The 24458-nt window shown below is 53.1% G+C and overlaps 3 protein-coding genes and 1 long non-coding RNA gene across 6 annotated transcripts; 2 read left to right on the top strand and 2 right to left on the bottom strand.

Moving 5' to 3' along the window:
• Positions 1 to 1172: 1172 nt before the first annotated feature.
• On the top strand, positions 1173 to 6264 carry GBA1 (glucosylceramidase beta 1). The gene is made up of 11 exons (XM_074223318.1): positions 1173 to 1683; positions 2427 to 2514; positions 2693 to 2884; positions 3017 to 3163; positions 3464 to 3597; positions 3808 to 3980; positions 4165 to 4402; positions 4699 to 4923; positions 5287 to 5450; positions 5898 to 6014; positions 6095 to 6264. The coding sequence occupies exons 1-11, from the start codon at positions 1189 to 1191 to the stop codon at positions 6198 to 6200; spliced, it is 2079 nt and encodes a 692-aa protein (XP_074079419.1). The 5' UTR covers positions 1173 to 1188; the 3' UTR covers positions 6201 to 6264.
• A 380-nt stretch (positions 6265 to 6644) lies between these two features.
• Positions 6645 to 13585, bottom strand: MTX1 (metaxin 1). 3 transcript variants are annotated; one of them, XM_074223316.1, is made up of 8 exons: positions 10963 to 13565; positions 9787 to 9856; positions 9485 to 9564; positions 8416 to 8508; positions 8050 to 8232; positions 7797 to 7873; positions 7061 to 7215; positions 6645 to 6957 (listed from the first exon to the last, which is right to left on the bottom strand). In XM_074223316.1, exons 1-8 carry the CDS (start codon positions 13441 to 13443, stop codon positions 6743 to 6745), a joined length of 3354 nt encoding a protein of 1117 aa, XP_074079417.1. In that variant the 5' UTR covers positions 13444 to 13565; the 3' UTR covers positions 6645 to 6742. The 3 variants fall into 3 exon arrangements, 2 of the variants coding, with proteins under 2 accessions (XP_074079417.1, XP_074079416.1); XM_074223315.1 differs by having other exon boundaries at positions 10855 to 13564; XR_012475807.1 differs by lacking the exons at positions 6645 to 6957; positions 7061 to 7215 and having other exon boundaries at positions 8050 to 8135; positions 10855 to 13585.
• Positions 13563 to 24126, top strand: THBS3 (thrombospondin 3). The gene is made up of 23 exons (XM_074223317.1): positions 13563 to 14461; positions 15416 to 15622; positions 15808 to 16064; positions 16148 to 16253; positions 16758 to 16784; positions 17006 to 17088; positions 17171 to 17222; positions 17404 to 17552; positions 17991 to 18131; positions 18350 to 18427; positions 18855 to 19007; positions 19260 to 19370; positions 19487 to 19594; positions 19854 to 20013; positions 20383 to 20501; positions 20648 to 20700; positions 20941 to 21134; positions 21336 to 21514; positions 21600 to 21648; positions 21871 to 22067; positions 22291 to 22463; positions 23439 to 23578; positions 23857 to 24126. Exons 1-23 carry the CDS (start codon positions 14383 to 14385, stop codon positions 23913 to 23915), a joined length of 2874 nt encoding a protein of 957 aa, XP_074079418.1. The 5' UTR covers positions 13563 to 14382; the 3' UTR covers positions 23916 to 24126.
• Positions 14343 to 24255, bottom strand: LOC141513476 (uncharacterized). The gene is made up of 3 exons (XR_012475808.1): positions 20565 to 24255; positions 19800 to 19941; positions 14343 to 19143 (listed from the first exon to the last, which is right to left on the bottom strand). It is a non-coding gene; the product is annotated as an uncharacterized LOC141513476 (long non-coding RNA).
• Positions 24256 to 24458: the final 203 nt, after the last annotated feature.

Consider the following 24458-nt stretch of genomic DNA (forward strand, 5'->3'; position numbering starts at 1 on the left):
TCAAAGGTAATGAAAAAAATGCTTTAAAAGATTAATAAATTTCGGGGCAGCTGTATGGTACAGTGGATGGAGCACTGGCCCTGGAGTCAGGAGTACCTGGGTTCAAATCCAACCTCAGAAACGTAATAATTGCCTAACTGTGTGGCCTTGAGCAAGCCACTTAACCCCATTTGCCTTGCAAAAACCTAAAAAAAAAAAAAAAGATTAAGAAATTTGCCAAAGATTATATGGATGTTCTCAACCAGACCTTCTGGTGCCATATTTAGAGGGCTTTCTTCTTACTACATACATCATATTGTTTGTACAATTTTGCTTCAGAGGCTTATTAGTTGTGTGAGCCTGGTAGGTAATTTAACCCCTTGGCCTCAATTTTTTCATGAAGGGGATTGGGGTCCTACTTCAGAAGTATGTTTTGTTTTTGAGTTGGCTATTCCTGGTTGTACTAGGAGAGTCAGTCTCTTTTGTATGTCACAGCAGATCTTTTCCTCCTAAACCTGATGTTCCTACTCACTTCATTTGTGTCTATAGTAGTATCACCGATCAAATCATCCAACTGCAGCAACAAGCATTTTGTGCACAAAGTGAAATATTCTGTGTCCTCAAGAAACTTACATTCTTCCGGAGGGGCAGCATTTTCACAAATATAGGACATATTAAGGTTTTTTTTTTTAGTTTTTTGCAAGGCGAATGGGTTTAGGTGGCTTGCCCAAGGCCACACAGCTAGGTAATTATTAAGTGTCTGAGACCGGATTTGAACCGAGGTACTCCAGACTGCAGGGCCGGTGCTCCATCCACTGCGCCACCTAGCCGCCCCTTAAGAGAACATCTAAAAACCGAATACCCGGTGATGGGCGGAGCATCAGCCCCTCGGGAAGCGGGGAAAAGCGCCGTTTCCGTTCCTCTCCTGCCTCCCCCGTGCTGTCATCTAGCCCTTCTCTCACCTGGGCCTTCCACTAGGGAGGGCTCACGCCGCCTGGGCTAGTCCCTTCTACGCCCTCCGGAGGGTCTGCTCTGCCCCGGCTCCCACCTCCCTCACGTCGGCGGCAGCGGCAGCCGGGCAGCCGGCGTGCCCCGTGCCGGGCCCTCTCCCTCGGCCGGCAGCGGCCTCGCGCTTGGCCTCGGGGCTGCGGAGCTTGTGGAGCCCAGGCCCCCTTCCTCGCCCCGTGCGGCGGGCCCTAGCTGGCCCTCATGGGAGGCTCCCCACTTGGGGGGGGCGGCTCCCCACTTGGGGGGGCGGCTCCACGTCGCGGGGGGCCGGCTCGGGCTTGGCGGAAGGCGCGCACTCGGGGGACGCGGGCCCCTGCGCCCCGAAGCGACGCCCCGAAGCGTCCAAGCTCCGGAGCAGGCAGCCGCGCCGTGCCAGGGAAGCGCGCGGGGGCGCCGGGGCGGCACAGTGGGGGCCCGCGCGGCGCCTGCCCCGCCCCCGCGCCCCTCCTTTATCTAGGTGCGGGGTGCGGCCTTCCGGCCCCCGAGCGCGGAGAAGGGGCGCGCCGGGGGCGGTCACGTGACGGAGACTCGCCGTCACGTGAGCCCCGCCCCATGGGCTCCGGGACGCAGCGGCTCGGCCCCGGCCCAAGGCTGGGCTCCCGGCCGAGCTCGCGCACTGTGGCCCCGGAGCCGGGGGAGCCCCGCCGCCCTCCTCAGCCCGGACCGGACATGGGAGCCCCGACGCGCTGCGGGGAGGTGAGCCCTGCCGGCCCCCACACCGCCGGCCTCGGGGCGCCGCGGCCCGGGACCCCCAGCTCCGGGGCCGGGCCGGGGAAGCCCGAGAGAGGGCGGGCCGGGGAGCACGGCGGAGACCGGGCCTGGGAGGACAGAGGCACGGAGCCAGCGGCCTAGGGGACCCTGGAAGGGCGCCCTGCCCTCCGGCCCCGAGCCTCGTCCCGCCCCCAGCCCCCCCTCCATCCTCCCCCCCGCCCCCAGCCCCTCTCCATCCTCCCCCCGCCCCCAGCCCCTCTCCATCCTCCCCCCGCCCCCAGCCCCCCTCCATCCTCCCCCCCCCCCGCCCCCAGCCCCCCTCCATCCTCCCCCCCGCCCCCCAGCCCCCCTCCATCCTCCCCCCGCCCCCAGCCCCTCTCCATCAGCCCCTCTCCATCCTCCTCCCGACCTCAGCCCCTCCTCATCCTCCTCCCGCCCTCAGCGCCTCTCCATCCTCCTCCCGACCTCAGCCCCTCTCCATCCTCCTCCCGCCCTCAGCCCCTCTCCATCCTCCTCCCGACCTCAGCCCCTTTCCATCCTCATCCTAGATAGTTTACTAGGGAGCTGGGGGAAGAAGCCAGTGGTGGAGATGATGGATCTATAGGAAAAGCTCCACTTGGGGCTGGGGATGGTCACATCTTTTAGATCAGAGGAAGATAAAAAGATGCATATTGTTATTGCCACCCCCAAAATCAGTCCTGTCCTAAATTATCTCATTCTGATCTCAGGAACATCCCCAGGATTTGTTTAAAGTACGCAATGAAGCTGCAAGTATCTTGGGATTGCTTTTGCTTCAGATGATTTCCTGCACATCAAGTGAGTGAAACAAACTTTAGAATTTCCTTGGGTACACAGCAGGTGCAGAAAATGTTTAATTATAGGAAAACTTGGGTGGAAGAAGAGGCAGCAGGCAAGAGGAAACCACTCCTCCTCTGCCCCCTTGCCCTTGTTTTCCTGGTCTAGTTCCCATCTCCTTGTGCATCTGTCTATCTAGGTGCCCGACCCTGTGTTCCCCAAAGCTTTGGCTACAGCTCCATCGTCTGTGTCTGCAATGCCACATACTGTGATTCACTTGATCCTGTGACACTTCCTGCATCTGGTACCTTTAGCCGATATGAAAGTACCCGAAGTGGCCGGAGGTTAGAATTGAGCACTGGGCCCATCCAGAGCAATCAGACAGGCACAGGTAATCATTCTTCCTCTAGTCAGATGTCAAACCTCTCATGGAACCAAGAAAAGCAAGACCTCCAGACCCAGGGACATAGCTGAGCTACTTAGTATTTAGGACTAAAATGAGATCTTTTCTCTCACTCTCCAGGATTACTTCTATCCCTCCGTCCAGACCAGCAGTTCCAGAAGATAAAAGGCTTTGGAGGAGCAATGACTGATGCTGCTGCCCTTAACATTCTAGCTCTATCACCTCCTGCCCAGGATTTACTCCTCAAGTCTTATTTTTCTTCAGAAGGTGAGATACTTTGAATATGGGAAAGGAATTCTATGGAAAATAAACACACACACACACACACACCACCTATCTTTATATGACCCAGGGGAGTCTTCCATTCCTTCTCAATGTCTTAATTCTCCCTCCTTCATCTTATAAATTCCCAGGGTCCTCAGATGTACCTTTTTTCCCAGTTGTGCCTGGCTTCTACACCCTTGATCCAAATACATCAGTTTCCCAAACTAGACTTTCATGTGCTGCAGTTCACATTTCAGGGGTCTTCTTCCCACAAGCTGACTATGATCCATTGCTCCTTCCCAGGGATTGAATATAATATCATCCGCGTGCCCATGGCTAGCTGTGACTTCTCTATCCGTGTCTATACCTATGCTGACATCCCTGAAGACTTCCAGTTGAGCAATTTCACCCTCTCTGAAGAGGACACAAAACTCAAGGTGGGCATGGTTGACACACAGTGGCTTTACTTCCTCGAGGGTAAAGGAACATCTGGTTGAGGAAGTTATTGGAAATTGAGGTCCCCACCCTCAGCCACCCCTAAAGTAGTTATGAAGGATTGAGGGTGGGAACCAAAGACTGGGCTTGATACACTGGTTAAGCCAGTCACTCTCAGTTTCTTCACCTCTGTTCCTCACCTATCCCTTTAGATTCCCCTTATTCACCGGGCTCTGGCCTTGGCCCAACGCCCTACCTCACTCTTTGCCAGCCCCTGGACATCACCTACCTGGCTTAAGACCAATGGGGAAGTGAAGGGGAAAGGGTCACTCAAGGGAAAACCAGGTGACAAGTACCATCAGACCTGGGCCAACTACTTTATCAAGTAAGAAGGGGAGATTGGGCAGGGGTGGGGATTGGAGAGGTTAGCCCATGGATAGCCTTACCCTATCTTACCAGTTTCTAGATCTCCTAGACTTAACCTTTTGAGGTTTTCCAATGCATTGTGAACTTTCTATCAAATCCCAGTGTTGGGATCACCTTTCCCCTTGTTCTACATCTGTCTTTAGGTTCCTGGATGCTTACGCAGAACATAATTTGAAATTTTGGGCACTGACAGCAGAGAATGAACCATCAGCAGGAATGATCCATGGGTATCCTTTCCAATGCCTGGGCTTCACTCCAGAACTTCAGCGGGATTTTGTTGCCCTTGACCTAGGCCCTGCCCTTGCTCAAAGTGCTCACAGTGACACCAAACTGCTAATACTGGATGACCAACGCCTTTTGCTGCCCCACTGGGCAGAGGTGGTAAGGCCTTAGCCACCCAAATCCTGAGTTCATTTTAGTCCAAGTCTCAATACCTCAATTCCTTTTTTTTGGGAGGGGAGTACCCTTCTCTGGTCCCTAGATATCTAGGGTTCCAGAAACTTACATCATTTTTCCCTGGATGTTCCTCTTAATCTTGCTAGACGTTCCTAGAATTCTATCATTCTGACTCTCCCTTGACCCGCAATTCTATATATATTCATGTTTTCCCTCTTTTCTTCCTAATTATATTCTATGCTTACAAGGTCCCACTCCTTTAAGCCCTCTTCTTTTCCTAGGTGCTGAAGGACCCTAAGGCAGCCCAGTATGTCTCTGGGATAGCTGTGCACTGGTATCTGGACTTCCTGGCCCCAATTAATGCCACACTGGGGGAAACACACCGTTTGTTCCCTGATATGATGCTCTTTGCTTCAGAGGCCTGTGTGGGTTCCAAGTTTTGGGAACAGAGTGTGCGGCTAGGTTCCTGGAACCGGGGAATACAGTACAGCCACAGCATTATCACTGTAAGTCTAGCTAATCTAGGGACCCATTTCTCTCTTCTCCAGTTCTGACCTCAAACCTTGGTTAGTCAGGTACCCTGTCACCCCAACTTTTCTCTCTCCTCCTGTGCAACTGTATTTTCCATGGTAATTCCTGGGACAGGACACCTAAGGTTCCCCATCTTACCAGACTTCTGTTCCCTGCCCCTTTGGTTATATCCATCTCTACTCGCCATGACCTCCTGGCTTCTTCCCAGATGTCCTTGTTTCCTGCTCCCTAAACCAGCTGTCTTTTTGCTTCCCCCATGTGATTTCTATTGCCTTCTCAGATGCCTCATGGTAGAGTCTATATTTATATTTACTTGTCCCTATACCCCTCCTGCATAGAATCTTAACTACCATGTGGTAGGATGGACAGACTGGAACCTCGCCCTGAATCCAGAAGGGGGGCCCAACTGGGTGCGCAACTTTGTTGATAGTCCCATCATTGTGGATATAGGCAAGGACAAGTTTTACAAGCAGCCTATGTTCTACCATCTTGGACACTTCAGGTGAGCCAGCAAGGTGTGTGCAGATGAGAGAAAGAAGGGAAGGAGAGGGGAAGGAACTGGAGTTGAAGCAGGATCCAATCAAGAGTAGGAAAGCCATGTGTCTGGTCCCTATGCAGGGAAAAGGCCCTGGAATAGCTCTCAGAATATCTGGAATGCAGGGCCAATCACTATTCATGTTAATGGAGAGTCAGAGGGAAGGGTTCATGCAGTTAGAAGGCACTTGATCTACTCTCTCCTCATTTTATAGGCCCAGAGAAGTTGGGTGACTTGCTTGTGGTCACACAGCAAGTAGCAACTTTTGAAACCAGGTCTTCTTGGCTCCTAAGTCCAATAGTCCATCCTCTGTGCTGTTTCCTTGGACACAGAGAAGGAAGTTAGGAGAGCAGGCAGGAGCTCAGCCCAGATGGATGGGGCTTAGAGCTCTGATGCCATTTATCTTGTATCTAGCAAGTTCATTCCCGAGGGTTCTCAGAGGATAGGATTGGATGCCAATCAGAAGACTGACCTGGAGACAGTGGTTCTACTGCGCCCCGATGGTGCTGCTGTGTTAGTGGTGCTCAATAGGTGAGTAGATGGGGAAGGACTGCCAAGGGGGCAATGCCCGCCAGGGGGAGCATTCTTTGACTTCCTCCTCTCTTTCCCAGTTCTTCCAAGGACGAACCTCTTACCATTGCTGATCCTGCTGTGGGCTTCATGCAGACCTTGGCACCTGCGTATTCTATTCAGACTTACCTCTGGCAGCGCCAATAGTGAAGTGGGCCTGGGGGCAGCTGCACTTGGGTACTGGACATTAAAAAAGGATGAAGCTAACTTACCCATTGCCTCTGACTGGAGAGACCTGAAGCAAAGGGGTGGGTTGAGGAAAGTAAGGGGAAAATTGATGCTGAGCTGTGGTTCGGTGACTCACTCTCCCCTCCCTTGGGGCACAGGAGGAGGAAGCCCCAGGCCCCCCAAGCATGCATGAATGAGTGTGTGCTCTGTACTCTGGTTATGGAAACTGGCCCCATTCCCAGAATGAGCTCACTGTCTGTACAAACAGCAGATTCAGGGGAGAGGATGGTAGAGAAAGATGGAGGTGAGACCAGTGCAGAGCAAGGGGGGGTGTGACATGAGGCATATCTGGAGGAAGAATCTTTGGTGCTAAGAAGGACCATGCAGATGGGCACTAAAGGGAGAGACTCTCTGACACCAGGCCACTGGGAGCAAATTTATTCCAGGGGAATAAACTCTGGAAGTGCCCAGGGACCATTTGGAATGCACAGAAAAAAGTCAGTTCAGAGAACATCAAGATGTCATTCTTCTTCCTCTTCCTCAGCAATACCCAAGGCCCGAGAGCCTGATGGTCTAGTAGGAGCTGCCCGCTGTATAGAGACAATGCCACTCAGCAGGGCATAGCCTAGCATGGCTGCCAAGCCAGCCAACACCGACAGAATCTGACTCCTACGCCGGTACGGTTCTTCATCAGTCTCTGAAGCTGACGGTGCTGGACGAGGGGGTGGTGCTTCAGCTGAAGGAAAGGAAGAGGAGGGCAAGAAGGTTAAACCAACAATGGGGGGCAGAAAGCAAAGGTTTTACCCATCCAACCCTTCACCAATGCCCTCCCATCTTACCTCCATCCCAAGGGAAGTAGAGACTGAGGATGTGGGTGCAGTAAGCACACAAGTTGCCCAGCCCTCGAACATGGGCCTGTAGTTTCCCATTTGGCAACTTAGCTTGAAGCAGCAGGGCCACATAGCTGAAGACAAAGGCATCCAGGGAAGCAGGACTGGGGCAGAAGTGAGAAGAATATCAGAGAAATACAGACATTGGGGCTAGAAAAGATTTTGTGAAATGGAGATGCAGAGAGAATAAAGACAAAATCCAGAGTGAAAACAAGACTTAAAAAAAGGGAGACAAAAATGCACACAAAGTCCGGCACCAGTGGGGGTAGGGGTGTTGATCCCTGAATGAGACTCTGTCCCAATACTGGATAAAGGGCACATTGAGGAGGACTGCAGCCCTGTTAAATCACCACTCTATGGTCCTGGCTAGTTATACAGCCTCTCCCCACCAGAATGGATTCCCTGGTCCTCCATACAGCCATAGTGTCATTAGAGTTTACACTTACTTCAAACAACCCCGCTCCCCTGGGAGGGGGTGTCTTATACTTTTCCCTGCTTATCCACCTCTGGCCCCATCCTGGCCCAAAGTTCCTCCTCCTTTTGCCCATATAAGCACCCTTCTGTTATTCGTCTATGACCAGTCTCCAAATGAGCCCACTTCTCCCTGATCCTCCCAAACCTCCTTTGCACAAGTCCTTGCCCACCTCTGTCCCTTCCCCAAATGCCTCCGTAGGCTCAGACTCACGAGTCTCCAAAGAAAAACTTCTGGGAGCCCAGGCGTTGAGAAAGCAGGGTCAGGCATTCCCGGGCCTCTCGATATAGCTGGGGGGCGGCGGGGGGGGGAAGAATGGCACAGAGAATGAGACAGCCTTAGGAACCAAGGCACAGGTAGCCTCACCCCTTTAGCACTGTAACCACACATCTCCACTCAAAGCATCTTCAACCCAGCCAACCCCTGGCCCACCCTCACCTCCCTATAACCCCTTCCCCAAAGGCACCTCCTTCTCTACTTCTTCTTCCACCTCGGGTCTCTGTTCCCCACATAAGAGCTGGAGCCGCTCTAGATGTTTTTTCTGCATTCGGCCTGGTAAGAACAGGTTGAGGGGGAAGGGCATAGCTTCGGCATACCACTTTCGAGTCACCTCCACATAGTTCTTGGCATCAACCCAAAAAGTGTGGATCTAGAAGGGGACAGGAAGGGAGGGAGGGGACAATTGTCCAGGCATCTAGGTGGCACTACCTCCAAGGATATCTGCATCTCTCTGGCCTATCTAGTCCTGTAAATCTGTCAGGTAGTGGGGAAAAAACAGGGCTTGAGAGGTCAGACCAATGGTCCAACACTTCAATAGTGCAAGCACTCTCACCAACACAGGCAGCAATTTCTCCTCAAGCAGTGACACGAAGGCCAAGGTGTCTGCCCCCTGCCGGGCTGAAAGATCATAGTCTGCGTTGTATTTCTGTGGAGGAAGAAATCATGAAGTAGATATTAGTGGAGTACCTAGGCTGAGACTTTCCCAAAGAACTTCCACTTCTAAATGGTAAATCCTAGGATGGCTCTGGGTTTGGAGTGAAGACATTTCCCCTTCCCTATGGCCCCCACGTCTGGACCCAGCCAGTGGCCTATTGGTGTTGGCAGAATGCCCACTCCTTAAAACCTGCCAGCCGACAGGGCCTTGTGCCTGTTGGGGGGAGGGAGGCCCAGCCACAAACTCGGAGTGGCTCCCAGACTTTCCACGGAAAGCTGGCACTGGGCCTACTGGAGGCTCCTCTCTGACAGCAGCCTGCCTCTCTTCACACTCATAAATACCACAAAGAAGCCAGAGCAATACCCAGAGACAGGTTTGTCTCCATATGTCCTCAGGAACCCAGGGGACCCTAATGTGCCAGAATAGAAGGAGTGCTGCCTGTCCTTTTATCCTTTAAATCATAATCTTTTTTGTTTAAATTATCTTTTTCAACTATCAAGCTATATATATTTTTTCTCTTTAACCTCCCTTCTTCCCCATTGAAAAAAAATAAAATTCTTGTAACCAATCTGCACAATCATCTTAACAGCAGACACCAAGTGACTTAAGACTTCCCTGACTACCTTGTTTTGACTATTTAGCCACCTGACACCATGGCCAAGAACCCCTTTCTCTTCATACTCTTCCCCCAAGCTTTGTCTAGTCTATGTGTCAACCTCTCCTATCCATCCTGGTGTTACCACTTTCCCAAACCTCCTGCTTCCCAACCCATGTCTTATCTTTGGTTCCCCAAGATCTTATAATGCAATTCCTTCTTATCTAGATCATTTTCATTTGCTTTCCTCCTTAGTCCACAAACCCTTTATTATTCCCTTAACCCTTAGAAAAAGCAAAACTAAAAATGGATGACAAATGTTATGTCCAACCCACCACCCTATCCCTCTGGCTCAGAATGCCTATACCCAACCTGTTTCCTCAGATGAGTGATGATCTTGTTTGGCTGGGAGATGACCTCACTATCACTTGTCCGGAGAGCAGGCAAGGTTCCTGGTGTAGAAAGAAAAAGATGGAGGTATCTGTTGTATGCAAATATTTGCTAAAAACTTATGTGCAAAATAAAGTGAAGGCTTGCAGGGGATGGGGGGTGAGAGATGGGGAGGAGAAATGAAGTCCTTCCTAAAAGCTCTTTACAAATATATCCCAATTCCCTTCATCTCTTCTCAAGTACCTCCCAACCCTCCCCACCAACCATTTGGTATAAGTGGGTACCTGAGGGGCTCCTCCAGGGGTTGGTGATCTTGTGTACCTTGAGAGGGGCCCCAGTGAATCTGCCATAGGTCTGCAGGAAAGGAAGGGAGGAGCAGTGAAGCATTGCCCATCAGGTGGGGCAGCTTAGGATGTGCCTGTCAGGAGGGGAAAAAGGAAGGCACTGCCATAATGGGCAAAGAAAAACAATGGTCTGAGACTCAGGCCAGGGTCTGTGTCCTGTAGATCCAACATATGAAAATGCTTTTTTGAGTGAAGGATGATAATATGTGAGTTGGGCCCAAGGTTAAAGCACGCGTGGACTCTGGAGTATGAGATTTACAAACAATTTCACACCCCGTCTGGAGGTCCCCAATGGACCTATGACTTCACAGGTACAGCAAGTTTCTCTGGTGGAAATCCCTTCTATCCACGCAGTGGTGAGCCTCCACCGGGGTGTCCCACACGGCTGGCGTGTGTGAGAGGCGGGCGGGCTGCCAGAAGGCCAACGCACCCCACTCTGGGTGAGGAGACTGGCTCCTGGGGGTGCAGGGCCGGCTGCCCACCGCCACTCCTGAGTGAGTGAGTGCAGCGGCCAAGGCTTCCAATGCCGGACTCGGAGCACGTGGCTCTCTGGCAGGCCCGGAGGAAAAGTCCAAGGTCACGAGGCTAGTAAATGGAAGGGCCAAGATTTGAACCCGGGTCTCGCGACTCCAAATCCAGGCTCCACCGGGCTACGGGGTGAGGGTTCTCGGGGATGGCTCGGCAGCCGGGGGACCAACCCGGCCCTGGGATCGAGTTCAAACCTTTTGCAGATACGGAAACTGAGGCCCTGGAAGGGGAGTCCATTGCCAAGGTCATGCGGTGGGCACGGCGGCAGACACGGGGCATTGCTCCGCCTCCAGCGGCCCTTCGGCCGGGCAGGGCGGCGCGGCGGGGGCCGGGGATGCCCACCCCGGCGTCGGCACGCTTACCTCCTGCCTCAGTTTCCCCACGGCACCCAGGCCGGGTCTCTCGCACCCAACCTCAGGCTCACCTCCCCGACCCCTGCGCGTCCCCGCTTCCTCGGACTAGCGGGGTCCCCGCCCTCACCAGCACCACGAGGCTCTCCAGGTCCACGGACGGCAAGCCCCAGCCCCCCGCCCAGCAGTACAGCTCCATGGGCGCCGCCATCTTTTCCGCCCTCTGTCCCGGAAGCACCTTCGAGATCTCCGTGTGGGCGGGACTAGCCTTCTCCGCGACCCGGAGGAGGACGGGGGCGGGGCCTCCGGGAGGCTGGGCAGGAACTTGTTGGGGGGCGTGTAAGAGAGTTCGCCCCGACCAGTGGCTTGGTTGTGCTGGATGGCGGGGGGCTGGATCCGGGGCGGGGCTGGGGGGCGGGGAGGGGGAGGGGCTGGCGCGTTCGTGGTTGGCGGGGGCTCGATCCCGGGAGGACCCACGGGATGGGGCGGGGGAGGGGCTGCGGGGTTCACGGTGACGGGGGGCTCGATCCGGGGAGGGCCCGGGAGACAGAGCGGGGGAGGGGCTGCGGGAGGGGCTGCGGGGTTCACGGTGGGGGGGGACTCGATCCAGGGAGAGCGCACGGGACAGAGCGGGGGAGGGGCTTCGATGCTCCGGGTGGGCGGGAGCTCGATCCAGGGAGGGTCCACGGGACAGAGCGGGGGAGGGGCTTCGGGGGGGAGGAGCTCGATCCAGAGAGGGTCCATGGGACAAAGCCGGGGAGGGGCATCGATGTTCATGGTTGGGGGTAACTTCATCCATGGAGAGTCCACGGGACAGAGCCGGGGACGGGCTTCGGTGGTGGTGGGGTACTCGATCCAGGGAGAGCCCACGGGACAGAGCCGGGGACGGGCTTCGGGGTTCACAGTGTAGGGGAGAGGCTCGATCCGGGGAGGACCCACGGGACTGAGTGGACAAGGGGCTTCGGTGTTCTTGGTGGGGGGGGACTCGATCCATGGAGGGTCCACGGGACAGAGCTGGGGACGGGCTTCGGTGGTGGTGGGGTACTCGATCCAGGGAGAGCCCACGGGACAGAGCCGGGAAGGGGCTTCGGGGTTCACGGTGGAGGGGGACTCGATCCAGGGACATCCCACGGGACAGAGCCGGGGACGGGCTTTGGTGTTCACGGTGGGGGTCTAGATGATCCAGGGACATCCCACGGGACAGAGCCGGGGAGGGGCTTCGGGGTTCACGGTGGAGGGGGGCTCGATCCAGGGACATCCCACGGGACAGAGCCGGGGAGGGGCTTCGGGGTTCACGGTGGAGGGGGACTCGATCCAGGGACATCCCACGGGACAGAGCCGGGGACGGGCTTCGGGGTTCACGGTGGAGGGGGACTCGATCCAGGGACATCCCACGGGACAGAGCCGGGGACGGGCTTCGGGGTTCACGGTGGAGGGGGGCTCGATCCAGGGACATCCCACGGGACAGAGCCGGGGAGGGGCTTCGGGGTTCACGGTGGAGGGGGGCTCGATCCAGGGACATCCCACGGGACAGAGCCGGGGACGGGCTTCGGGGTTCACGGTGGAGGGGGGCTCGATCCAGGGACATCCCACGGGACAGAGCCGGGGACGGGCTTCGGGGTTCACGGTGGGGGGGGACTCGATCCAGGGACATCCCACGGGACAGAGCCGGGGACGGGCTTCGGGGTTCACGGTGGGGGGGGACTCGATCCAGGGACATCCCACGGGACAGAGCCGGGGACGGGCTTTGGTGTTCACGGTGGGGGGCTAGATGATCCAGGGACATCCCACGGGATAGAGCAGGGGAGGGGCTTCGGGTTTCACGGTGGAGGGGGACTCGATCCAGGGACATCCCACGGGACAGAGCCGGGGACGGGCTTCGGGTTTCACGGTGGAGGGGGACTCGATCCAGGGACATCCCACGGGACAGAGCCGGGGACGGGCTTCGGGGTTCACGGTGGGGGGGAGAGGCTCGATCCGGGGAGGACCCACGGGACTGAGTGGAAAAGGGGCTTCGGTGTTCTTGGTGGGGGGATACTCGATCCAGGGAGAGCCCACGGGACAGAGCCGGGGAAGGGCTTCGGTGTTCACGGTGTGGGGCTAGATGATCCAGGGAGAGGCCACGGATCAGAGCCGGGGAGGGGCTTCGGGGTTCTTGGTGGGGGAATACTCGATCCAGGGACATCCCACGGGACAGAGCGGGGGTGGGGCTTCGGGGTTCACGGTAGGGGGGAGAGGCTCGATCCGGGGAGGACCCACGGGACTGAGTGGAAAAGGGGCTTCGGTGGTGGGGGGCTAGATGATCCAGGGAGAGCCCACGGGACAGAGCGGGGGACAGGCTGCGTTGGGGGGCTAGATGATCCAAGGACATCCCTTGGGACAGAGCCGGGGAGGGGCCAAAGGGGGAGCTGCTGTGGTGTCCACGGGAGCAAGGGGCTGGATCCGGGGAGGAGACGCGGAGTGGAGGAGACAAGGCACGGCCTTGGAAGCTAGGGGAGCGCTGCGGGGCCGGGTCTGGGCTCCAGGCCGAGGTCCTGGTCGGGGCTGGGGGGGGACTCCCCTTGGCAGCAGGGCCCGGCTGTTGCTCGCTCTCTTTCTTTAGGACCAAGCCCCAGTTCTTTCTCTGTCGGAAGGAGGGGCCTCCGTGGCCTCGGGTGCCCCGGGCCCCCGGGGGAGGCCGCCCCCGAGGCGGGGGGCGGGGAGGTCCCCCGAGCTGCATGCTTTCCGTGGCGCGTTATGTTTGGAGCAGCCCGCTCAGCTTGTCTCCATGGAAACAAAACAGGGGCGGTGGCCTGGCCGGGAGGCTGGGCGGGGTGAGGAGGTAGAAGGTGGGGAGGGGGGACTCGTGGACTGTTGCCTTGGAAACAGAAGCTTCTCGCGCGACCCCCCCTCCTACCCGGTTCCAACCCTCCGCCCCGTTTCTCTGTCCCCATTTCCCTCACCTCCCAAACTCAAATGATTCCCAGGTTCCCTCCAGTCTGATGTCTTCCTCTTCCTTGAAGTTCCCTGTCCTCGAAACCTTCGGTTTCTGTCCCCGCCCTCCCAGCCCCCAATCCGCTTTTTCTGTACCCACCCTCTGACCCTTCCAGACTTCAACAGAAGAGAGGAAAACAAAAGAATCCTCATTGCTCCCTTTCCCCCATCTTGACGTGGGTGGGTGAATCTCCAGTTTGTGAGCATCCCCGGGGCAGGCTAGTCACTTCCAGCGCTATGGCATATTCTCATGTGGAGGGGAATAATGCCCACAGTTACTCTAATATTACCCAACTAGCTACTCCAACTTAAAAAGCATGGCAGTCTAAGAGACCTATCAACATTTCCCAACGTGAGAGGAAAACTGGGAAGGGTGGGATTTCCCAGGAATATAGTGAGGGAAAAAAAGTGAAAAAACTGGGAGAAAATGCCAAGGCATTGGCGAGAGAGGTGAGCAAGAAGCAAGAACTTTGTAGTCGAGAGGCCTCTGGTTTTCTTCCACCAAGTGCCCCTGGAGTTACCGAGCTGGGGATGCCTCAAGGTTGATTGGCAGTTCTTTGTTCCTGCCCCCCCTCCCTCGCCCCGCTGGCTCCCCCCTGCTCCCTTCCTCCGCCCCCCCTCCCTCTCTTCCCTCCGCCTTGCCTTTCCCCTCCCAGCTCTTGGGGTTGTGAGCCGGCTCATCGGCATGGAGACGCAGGAACTTCGGGGGCCCCTGGCTCTTCTCCTCCTCTGCTCCTTTGCCTCTGCTAGTCAGGACCTTCAGGGTAAGCCTACATCCTACATCCCCGTCACCCCTTCCCAGCCAGTCTCCCTATCCTTCATACTCAAGTAGTTGAGAACGCGTGAGTGGCGGAGGCAAGAAGCGGGGATGAGGGATGGAGAGGAGAGAACTAGAGGGAGAGACTGAGCTGGTGGATAGGAGAGGGGCATCGACTCAGGCCAGGTATGATGCCAGAGCAGGAAGCTCAGGGGATACCGGGAATTAATTGCCTAAGGGTGACATTTTGGAGTCTGAATACTCTCGGGAGTTAGGAGAGCATTTTGGAAGTGGACTGGTACAGAGATTAGTCCTGGTGTCCATCTACTGCACCACTATGTCCCTGTGATCCTGATTGCTCTCTTGAAGGGGAGGATAAAGGTCCCCACTCTCCGGGAGGTCTGGTGGTAGGATGGGCTGCGTGCCCATGGATGTTGGAGAGGTGGGAAGGGGGGGTTAGGACGACAGAGAGAGATTCTTTCCTCAGTTTGAGTAGAAACCACAGATTAGCCACAGGACATGGCAGCTGGAGGAGCTGTGGTCCTGGATCTCTCCAATGGGAGTGGAAGGCTGACCAGATAGTTTGTGGAGAGAGATTCATGGAGCAACTATTCTTCACCCTGAAAAATCTATATTCAGAGAGTAGAACAGGAGGGGATCAGAATGTAGGATGAAGCCAACTCTGGGGAGAAAATATAACTTGGCATAGTGGGCACCAGGTGCCCATTTTTCCTAGTGTAGGGAGTGGCTCCTTGGTGCCACCTAGTGGGGAATATCTCCAAATTGCCTCGCCTCCTATTTGCAACTAGAACCCCTAACAGAGGACAGTGTATTTTAAGAGGGTACCAACCACCATCAGTAGCACTCAGAGGATCCCAGGGCAAGGCTGAGGCTCCCTTAAGATGGAGCCTATATTCTGCCCTTGGACCCAGACTAACACTGGTGCATTCCACACTGGCAGTAATTGACCTGCTGACTATGGGCGAGTCTCGGCAGATGGTGGCCATGGCAGAGAAAATCCGGACAGCCCTACTGACAGCTGGGGACATCTACCTCCTGTCTACCTTTCGACTGCCGCCCAAACAAGGTGGCGTTCTCTTTGGCCTCTACTCTCGCCGTGATAACACTCGTTGGCTGGAAGCCTCCATTGTGGGCAAGATCAACAAAGGTACTCCATGGGTAGGGTACTCCTTTTCCTATACTAGGGTGATGGGTAGTGGAGATATTTGAAATGAGTGGTCTGTGTGAAAGCCAAGGTGGGGGGAGGAATTTCTAACCTTGAAATGATGACCAAGTAACACAACCACTGGAGGAAAAACAGTAGCACATACTGACCCTATGCTTTCTGGGCAGTGTTGGTTCGGTACCAGCGGGAGGATGGAAAAGTACATGCAGTGAACCTACAGCAAATGGGTCTGGCAGATGGACGTACCCACACTGCCCTATTGCGCCTTCGTGGTCCTTCCCGACCTAGTCCTGCTCTACAACTCTATGTGGATTGCAAGCTGGGTGACCAGCATGCTGGACTCCCTGCATTAGCCCCTATTCCTCCTGCTGAAGTTGATGGGCTAGAGGTTCGGACTGGCCAGAAGGCCTATCTGAGAATGCAGGTGAGTAAGGGACTTTGGTATGGAGAAAGGGCAACAAAATGAGGACTAATGGCTGGAGTCTTGCTCTCTTCTTGTACCACCAGGGCTTCATAGAGTCTATGAAAATGATTCTTGGGGGATCAATGGCTCGAGTGGGGGCACTGAGTGAATGTCCATTCCAAGGGGATGAGGAGTCCATTCATAATGCAGGTGATTTTATCCTTGACTTTCATCGACGATTCCCTTAACCACAGCTCCCTTAATATTTAGCCCTCTTGCTTTCCTTTTCCCTAAGTTTCTGACTTATGATTTATTTCTGACTTTATAACTTCAAAAGGGCTAAATCTAGGGAGTGTGGCACCCAAGGCAAATTTTGCCCTGTGGTTCTTATTCTACAACATTTTTATTCAATCAATATAATACCAAAGGATGTTTAGAAAAGAATTTTAAAATAAGGGGCAAATCAATAGTCTATTAAAAAAAAAAAAGCATGAACTAGTTAGCTACTGCTGCTGCTGCCACCTCCTATAGAGGCTTCCCTTAGAAACTTTGGGGACTTAGGCAAATACTCCAATCAAGGTGCTGTCTCCCTAGGCCTAGTTCATAGCCATAATCCAAACTCTTCCCAAATCAATTTTCCATTGCTTCCTCCATCCCTTTTCTAGATGTGATCTCCCATAATTCTGACCTTTTACTGTGTCTTCTCTTTTCTAGTGACTGGAGTACTTCACTCTATCCTAGGTGAGCAAAGACTAACAATATGGGCAGTGGGGATGCCTGAGGAGAGATCATTGTGTGCCTGTGGGGGGGAGGGAATCAGTGACTAGGGTCCATTTGGGCTTCATGTATCAAGAACTAAGGGACAAGTTCTGAGTTATGTTCTTGGGTGATTCAGAGACTAACAAGCCATATACCTGGTACTCACAGTTCTGAGACTTTCAATACTAACCTGCTTCTCCCAGGTGAACAGACCAAGGCCTTAGTCACTCAACTTACCCTCTTCAATCAGATCCTGGTAGAGCTTCGAGAGGACATCCGAGACCAGGTTAGAGGTTGGTACCAATCTGAGCATTAGGAAGTTGGGGTGTACCAGTGTTGACTGCTCCTCCCCCCTCTGGTTTTTTCAGGTTAAGGAGATGTCCTTGATTAGAAACACCATCATGGAGTGTCAGGTGTGCGGTGAGTGGGAGGGTCTGGGAAGGGTGTGGAGAGGGACCTGGGTCCAGCTGCTGTCTGCCCCTGCCCTCCATCTCACACAGCTCTCTGCTCATTAGTCCCCTTTATTATCCTCCAATCCTTTCAATTTCCTCCCATCCCATGGTACCCCTCTTGGTGGCTTCTGATGGTGCCTTTCCACCAGGCTTCCACGAGCAACGTTCCCACTGTAGCCCAAGTCCCTGCTTCCGTGGTGTGGACTGCATGGAGGTCTACGAGTACCCAGGCTACCGGTGTGGACCTTGCCCCCCAGGTCTTCAGGGAAATGGCACCCACTGTACTGACATAAATGAGGTAAGGGAGAGAAGGTTAAGGATGGTAAAGGGAAGAGGAGAGAAAAAAGGGATGGGAAATATTGGAATAGTAAGAAGATTGAAGAGTTAGGAGATACAAAGAGAACTGAAACATTAAGAGGGATAAGAAAACCAGGAAAGGGTTGGAGCACAGATGATAGCTGAATGAATGACACAGGGAGAGAAGAATAGTGTGAAAAAGATGAAACAAGCCTGACTGGAGGAATTTGAAGAGAGCTGATTATGGGGTTCAATGGCTAAAAAGGACAAGACTGGAATAATACAGAGAATAAGATTAGATTTATGAGGCAGAAGAAAAGGATGTGGTGTATTGAGCTTAAAGAGGTCCTAGGGGCTTTAGGTAACATCTAAGGTGGGATTATGTCCAGTATCCCCAAAAAAGATGCTAAGCCAAGCCACCTCCTGTTTTTTTCTTCAGTGTGTCCATGCAGATCCCTGCTTTCCAGGCTCCAAATGTATCAACACTATGCCAGGATTTCACTGTGAAGCTTGTCCTCAAGGGTACAAAGGGACCCAAGTGTCTGGTGTGGGCATCGACTATGCTCGTGCCAGCAAACAGGTTAGGTGGATCATGTGACTCAACACTAAGGTGGGAACCTTATCCAGGGTTTACAGTATTGACCTCCTAAAATTACTTAAGACATGATTTATTTGTTAATTTGCATCTTTGGAAACTATCCTAAAGCATCTTGACTGTTATTTAGTTGTATCCTTTTGTTATAGACGACAAGAGGGTATCAGTTGATCTTGCTAAATCTAACCTCTTGGTTCCTCTAGGTTTGCAATGATGTGGATGAATGTAACGATGGCAACAATGGTGGGTGTGACCCCAATTCTATCTGCACAAATACTGTGGTGAGTTGGTGAGAGACATCACCATTTAATAGAAAGGGTGACAGATTTGTAGTCACTTAATCTCTGAGTCTCCAGTTTCTCTATTTGCAAAATGGGAATAATCACATATGATACCTTTATAACGTGGTTCTTATGAAGGTCAGAGCTAGGTGGTCCAATAGAACATTGGACCTAGAATCAGGAAAATCACCCACACTAGTTGTGTGACCCTGATCAAGTCACTTAACGTTTGTGTTGTCTAAGGTTGAGATACTTGTAAAGTGCTCTTAAATAGACAATGTCATTACTCATTTTCCATTGCCCCCAAGTATCATTATTCTAACTTTCTGCTCTTACCAGAAGGGCAGATCCTTTTATCCCATCTTAGTGAATTAAGGAATGCTTGGTTACTTACCGACTAATGTTCCCACCAACCCTTTCCTCTTAGGGTTCTTTCAAGTGTGGTCCATGCCGTTCAGGTTTCCTGGGTAATCAGAGCCAGGGCTGTCTACCAGCCCGGGCCTGTCAAAGTCCAGCACACAACCCCTGCCATGTCCATGCTCATTGTCTATTCGAGCGAAATGGTGCTGTGTCTTGTTCGGTAAGCAGGGGGAAAGGGGGGTAGGATATATATATTAAGACTGGATATAGATTAAGACTGGAGGGCAAAAGGGAGCTTCAGGGTAAATGTCCACTTCTGTGAGATCCTGGGAAAGTCACTTCTGCAAGCCTGTTTTCTATTATGTAAAATGAGGATCATTAGAAATTTAACAATTCCTGTTAATTTCAAATATAAGTTATTGTTTCTGGAAATCTTATCTAAAAACCCTAATTTTCTTGCATCCCATCCTAGTGCAATGTAGGGTGGGCAGGGAATGGGAATGTCTGTGGCCCAGACACTGACATTGATGGCTACCCAGACCAGGCCCTGCCCTGCATGGATAACAACAAACATTGTAAGCAGGTATGAACAACATGGGATGGTGAGGTTAGGGTTGGGGTCTGAATTATGTTCTTAGACAAATCACTGCACAGATAGAGATAGTAAACTCTAAGATCATTCTTCTCCTTCCTGTTCAGGACAATTGCCTCTTGACACCCAATTCTGGGCAGGAGGATGCTGACAATGATGGAGTGGGTGATCAGTGTGATGATGATGCAGATGGTGATGGAATCAAGAATGTTGAGGTTCCCCTCTAGGCTCCTTATCTCTTGGTCTCTACTCCCCCCAGGCTTTTCCCTACCCTACTCTTTCTGTTCTGTTCCTCTCTGTCCTCTCTGATCATCTGGGGGATGAAGAATCTGAATATAATGGTCTCTCAGGTTCCTTCTAGCTCTTAATTTTAAGAACTCTGATTGTGGGTGGTGGCCTTTTACACTCAAGTGCACTTACCTGAATTAGCAAAGGTTCAATCCTTCCTCTTCTACCTTCCACCTGTCCCCCCAGGATAACTGTCGTCTGTTTCCCAACAAAGACCAGCAGAACTCAGACACAGATTCATTTGGTGATGCCTGTGACAACTGTCCCAATGTACCTAACAATGACCAGAAGGACACAGACAGCAACGGGGAAGGGGACGCTTGTGACAACGATGTGGATGGGGATGGTGCGGAGGAGATTCAGGAAAAAAAGGGGATGGGAAGTGACACTTTGCCTAGGCTTGACAGGATGGCAGTGGAGAAAAGGGAGGGAGGGAATGAGTAAAGTTTGGAGAGACTATGGTTCGCTGGATATCTGAAACTAATAATTGGCATACTCGTAGATGAGTAGAGGAAGGATATCTAGGATAGATACAGGAGATGGGAAGTTTTAGAACCAAGGTAGACATTAGCCTGCTCTTCACTTAGTCAAAACAGATGTGATTCTTCTGAGGTGGGAGACAGCATGAAGAAAATCAAGGGAGGGAGTGAGGGAGTTTGCTCAATATTGCTTAGTCATGGGATGACTTTGTATTTCTCTTCACCCTTTCCTCTAGGAATTCCTAATGGGCTGGACAATTGCCCAAAGGTCCCTAACCCCCTGCAGACAGATCGGGATGAGGATGGGGTGGGGGACGCTTGTGATAGCTGTCCAGAAATGAGTAATCCCACCCAGGTAACATGGGAAAGGGAGAGGGAGGAAGAGAGGGATGTGCTGGGCAGAAGAGAGTCAACCAACCTCCTGCCTGGAAGAATCACAGGGACCAAAACTTGGTAGGGTTAAGCCAGGGCAAGAAGAAAGAACAGGCCCCTATCTCTCAGACAGATGCAGACAGTGATCTGGTTGGGGACGTCTGTGACACGAATGAAGACAGGTAGGATCCTGACCAACAGATTTCCTGGGGGGACTCTTCTTTCTTCACAGTTTTTCAGATTTTCCTTCTGCAGTTTTATTCATCTTTTCTGCTTCAGTTTCATTTCTAACTGCCATGGGAGGGATGGAAAATGAACCAGGGAAGCTCTGGGCTCAGAGAAATCCAAAGCAACAGAGGGGAAAGCATGTAAGATTGTAATACTGTGGAGACTTAACCAGGTGCCATCTCTCTAATGACTAGTGATGGTGATGGGCATCAGGATACCAAGGACAACTGCCCCCAGTTACCCAACAGCTCCCAGCTTGATTCAGACAATGATGGACTGGGTGATGAGTGTGATGGAGATGATGACAATGATGGGATCCCAGATTATGTACCACCTGGTCCTGACAACTGTAGGCTGGTGCCTAACCCCAACCAGAAGGACTCAAATGGTGAGGGCTTTACTCAGTATAGATTCTATTAAAAGTTAGTTTTCTTGAGACATAAAAGCTGATAAACACAAGCTCTTCTATGCTTGAGACTGGGGAGAGGGGGAAATGGAGGGATGTTGGAAGAATTCATACCCAACCTGAGTCTGATTCAGAGGCAGGTTTGAGGAGAGCACAATATGACCCTGAATCCTATCTGCTTAGGCAATGGTGTAGGGGACGTGTGTGAGGATGACTTTGACAACGATGCAGTAGCTGATCCTCTTGATGTGTGTCCCGAGAGTGCTGAAGTGACGCTCACTGACTTCCGGGCTTATCAGACTGTAGTCCTGGATCCTGAGGGGGATGCCCAGATTGACCCAAATTGGGTTGTACTTAACCAGGTAGATATCCCTGATGGGGGTTGCTGAGTTCCTCAGCCTTTGTGAGCCAGAACACTAGGAATAAGAGGCTTGTTCTCTTCCACAGGGTATGGAGATTGTTCAGACTATGAACAGTGACCCTGGCCTGGCTGTTGGTAGGTTTTCCCACAACCTGGGAGTGGGGAAGAAAGAAACCAGGGAGGTATGGGCAAGAAAAAGGAGGAAAAAAAGATGGGTTGAGAAGGACTGCAAGTGGCCTACCTCAAGGCCCAGGTCCATGATGGTCCCAGTCTTAAGTATTGATTCTTGCTGGTTTACTGGGGTATTACTGACCATTAATGAAGAATTATCTCCTCTCTTCACCTCCCCACCCTCAGGGTATACGGCCTTCAATGGTGTAGACTTCGAGGGCACCTTTCACGTGAACACAGTGACAGATGACGACTATGCTGGTTTTCTCTTCAGCTATCAAGATAGCGGTCGCTTCTATGTAGTCATGTGGAAGCAGACGGAGCAAACTTACTGGCAGGCTACTCCCTTCCGTGCTGTGGCCCAACCTGGCCTGCAGCTCAAGGTCCTCCAACCTGCCCTTTCAGACTCAGGGGTTAAGCAGCCTAGACCTAGCATTTGGCCATGGCCCCTCCCCACCTCCAGTCCCAAAAGTTTGAGAATTAGTCCAATTTTCTCAATTCTTCCTAATCCATTTCCTTTCCATGACCGATATTCTACTCCTTCCAAAGTGATTCTTCTGACATAACTTGCTTTTCAAATGTATGATACCCCTTCTTCCCTCTAAGGCAGTAAAGTCGGTGTCTGGTCCAGGTGAGCACCTTCGAAACGCCCTGTGGCACACAGGCCATACACCAGAGCAAGTTCGATTATTGTGGACCGATCCACGAAATGTGGGCTGGCGGGACAAGACTTCCTACCGCTGGCAGCTGCTTCACAGACCTCAAGTTGGATACATCCGGTGAGGGAAGGAGATACAGCCCCTCCTCTGGGAGCCCAACATAATCATCCACCATACAGCCTTTTTTCTTTGCCCTCCTTGAGGCTAGGTACAAGCTGGCAACTTGTCATGACTCCTCAACCAGTTGGCCCTGCCTGCCCCAGGCAAACTGGAATTATAGTTTTAGACATGAAAGGGATTTTAGTTATCTAAGTTTATCATACTTAAACCCCATTTAGCTAGTTAGTAGCAGGACGACCAGCAATTAGACTCCAGCTTTACTAATTCTTTACCCTTAACTGTTGTTACTTATTCCTGTCTGCAAGGCTAAGGCCTTTCTAACCTACCCTTCTTTAGCTCCCACCACCAGTTAGTAAACCGTAACCCCTAGTAGAAAACTCCCGTTGGTGACCAAGTCCACAACTTCCACCGGGGCTTAGTTCAGAGAGTACCTAGATTCAGTGAGGTAGGGAGGGAAAAGAAGAGATGAGACTGTTGACCTTAGGAAACCCTGGAAGTCAGAACATTAAGCTGATGAGACTTGCCCCAACAAATATTACTCACATAGCCAAGTAGCTAAATATGTGTGTACTTTCCACCCTCCCTCCCCCATCCCAGTTCCTTTCCCCTTTAAGGTGCCTGGGCCCATGGGGGGCCAGAGCAGGGGAACTGTGTGGGTGTATGTGGGGGGAGTGGACTGGAGCCTGGGAAGCGGGTGACTTCACCCCCCAGCCCATTGTGCCCATCGCCATGGCAACTCAATCCCTGCTCGGAATGTGGCTGGGGCTTTGAGATGCAAAGGGGAATGGACAATGAGCTGGGGCCCCAGGACTGAGAACAACTCCCCCCCTTCCTCCTCTCCCCCCTCCTCCACTCCTCTCTCAAGCCTGATGAGATCATGAGGGACTGGCAGAGAACTGAGGGAGAACTTTGGCTTGGTAACAATTCAGTGTCTAGAAAACACCCCAAAACTCATGATTTTCCTTCCCTGACCAGGGTGAAACTCTATGAGGGGCCCCAACTGGTGGCAGATTCTGGGGTGATCATTGACACATCTATGAGGGGGGGTCGCCTGGGTGTCTTCTGCTTCTCCCAAGAAAACATCATCTGGTCTAATCTCCAGTATCGGTGCAACGGTGAGGTCCCCTAAAACTGGGGGGGGGGATTTCAGATCTCCTCACCTGCTCCTAGTGTCTTTTAGCCCAGACACAAGAATACTGCTTAATAGTGTTACCCAGATCTAAAACGGAGCAGAGAACAGCAGCAGAGCCCTGAAATTGGAAGGGGGGGGTAATTCTGAGTTTCTGTCCGTCTTTGCCTGGGAGGAATGGTTTGGCTGCTTATTTGCTGGGTGCCTCTCCGTGTTAAGGTCATTCGCCCCTGACTTCTCACGCCCCCCACTTTCCACCTTCAGACACAGTGCCTGCGGATTTCGAGCCATTTAGGAGACAGCTGCTTCAGGGACGGGCATGACCAGGATGTAGCCCAGGCCTCTGGCTGCGGATGGGAGTTGGGGGCCGAGTCTTTCCCAGCTCTCGGCTTAGCCCCAGCTCTCTTCCAGCCGCTCCTGCAGGTGGGCTGGGCTGCAGCCGCTCAGTGACAATTTGGAGACGTCTCTCGGTTCCGTTCCTCCCTCCCCCTCCCTACAGGAAAAATGTCGCTATAAATCTCACGTTGTTTTCTACCCATTCCGGTGCGACTGCTGTTTGGGGGCATCAGACCCCCGGGAAGGAGGGAGGGAGGGGGAGAAGCGGGCGAAGTGGGAGCGTGGGGCGTCGGGTCGGGCCGGTCGTGGGGCGCAGCGGGGCACCGAGGCTGCTGGACTCACCGCGGGCGGCGCCGTCCGGGCGAAGTCTCCTGGGTTCGGCGGCTCGGGGTGAGGGGGAGGCCGGGGGGCCGAGGGGGCCGGAGGCCGGGACGAGTGCAATATTGGCGGGGAAAGAACAACACTGCACCGCGTCCCGTCCCTCCCGCCCGCCCGGGGCCCGGGGTCCCCGCTGCCCCGGAGCCGGGCCG

This window comes from Macrotis lagotis, chromosome 2 (genome assembly GCF_037893015.1).
Source record: "Macrotis lagotis isolate mMagLag1 chromosome 2, bilby.v1.9.chrom.fasta, whole genome shotgun sequence".
In the NCBI taxonomy this organism is placed as follows: Eukaryota; Metazoa; Chordata; class Mammalia; order Peramelemorphia; family Peramelidae; genus Macrotis; species Macrotis lagotis.

Bases quoted from the DNA above. Each gene is read 5' to 3' on its own strand.
- THBS3 (XM_074223317.1), top strand. From the start codon at position 14,383: ATGGAGACGCAGGAACTTCGGGGGCCCCTGGCTCTTCTCCTCCTCTGC. The intron at 16,785-17,005 runs GTGAGCAAAGAC...TGCTTCTCCCAG, and splicing joins AGTACTTCACTCTATCCTAG to GTGAACAGACCAAGGCCTTA. The intron at 21,649-21,870 runs GTAGGTTTTCCC...CCCCACCCTCAG, and splicing joins TGACCCTGGCCTGGCTGTTG to GGTATACGGCCTTCAATGGT.
- MTX1 (XM_074223315.1), bottom strand. From the start codon at position 13,443: ATGCAGCTCGGGGGACCTCCCCGCCCCCCGCCTCGGGGGCGGCCTCCC. The intron at 9,565-9,786 runs GTACCCACTTAT...TTTCTACACCAG, and splicing joins CCCCTGGAGGAGCCCCTCAG to GAACCTTGCCTGCTCTCCGG. The intron at 8,233-8,415 runs GTGAGAGTGCTT...GTCCCCTTCTAG, and splicing joins AGAAATTGCTGCCTGTGTTG to ATCCACACTTTTTGGGTTGA.
- GBA1 (XM_074223318.1), top strand. From the start codon at position 1,189: ATGGGAGGCTCCCCACTTGGGGGGGGCGGCTCCCCACTTGGGGGGGCG. The intron at 3,598-3,807 runs GTGGGCATGGTT...CTATCCCTTTAG, and splicing joins AAGAGGACACAAAACTCAAG to ATTCCCCTTATTCACCGGGC. The intron at 4,403-4,698 runs GTAAGGCCTTAG...TTCTTTTCCTAG, and splicing joins TGCCCCACTGGGCAGAGGTG to GTGCTGAAGGACCCTAAGGC.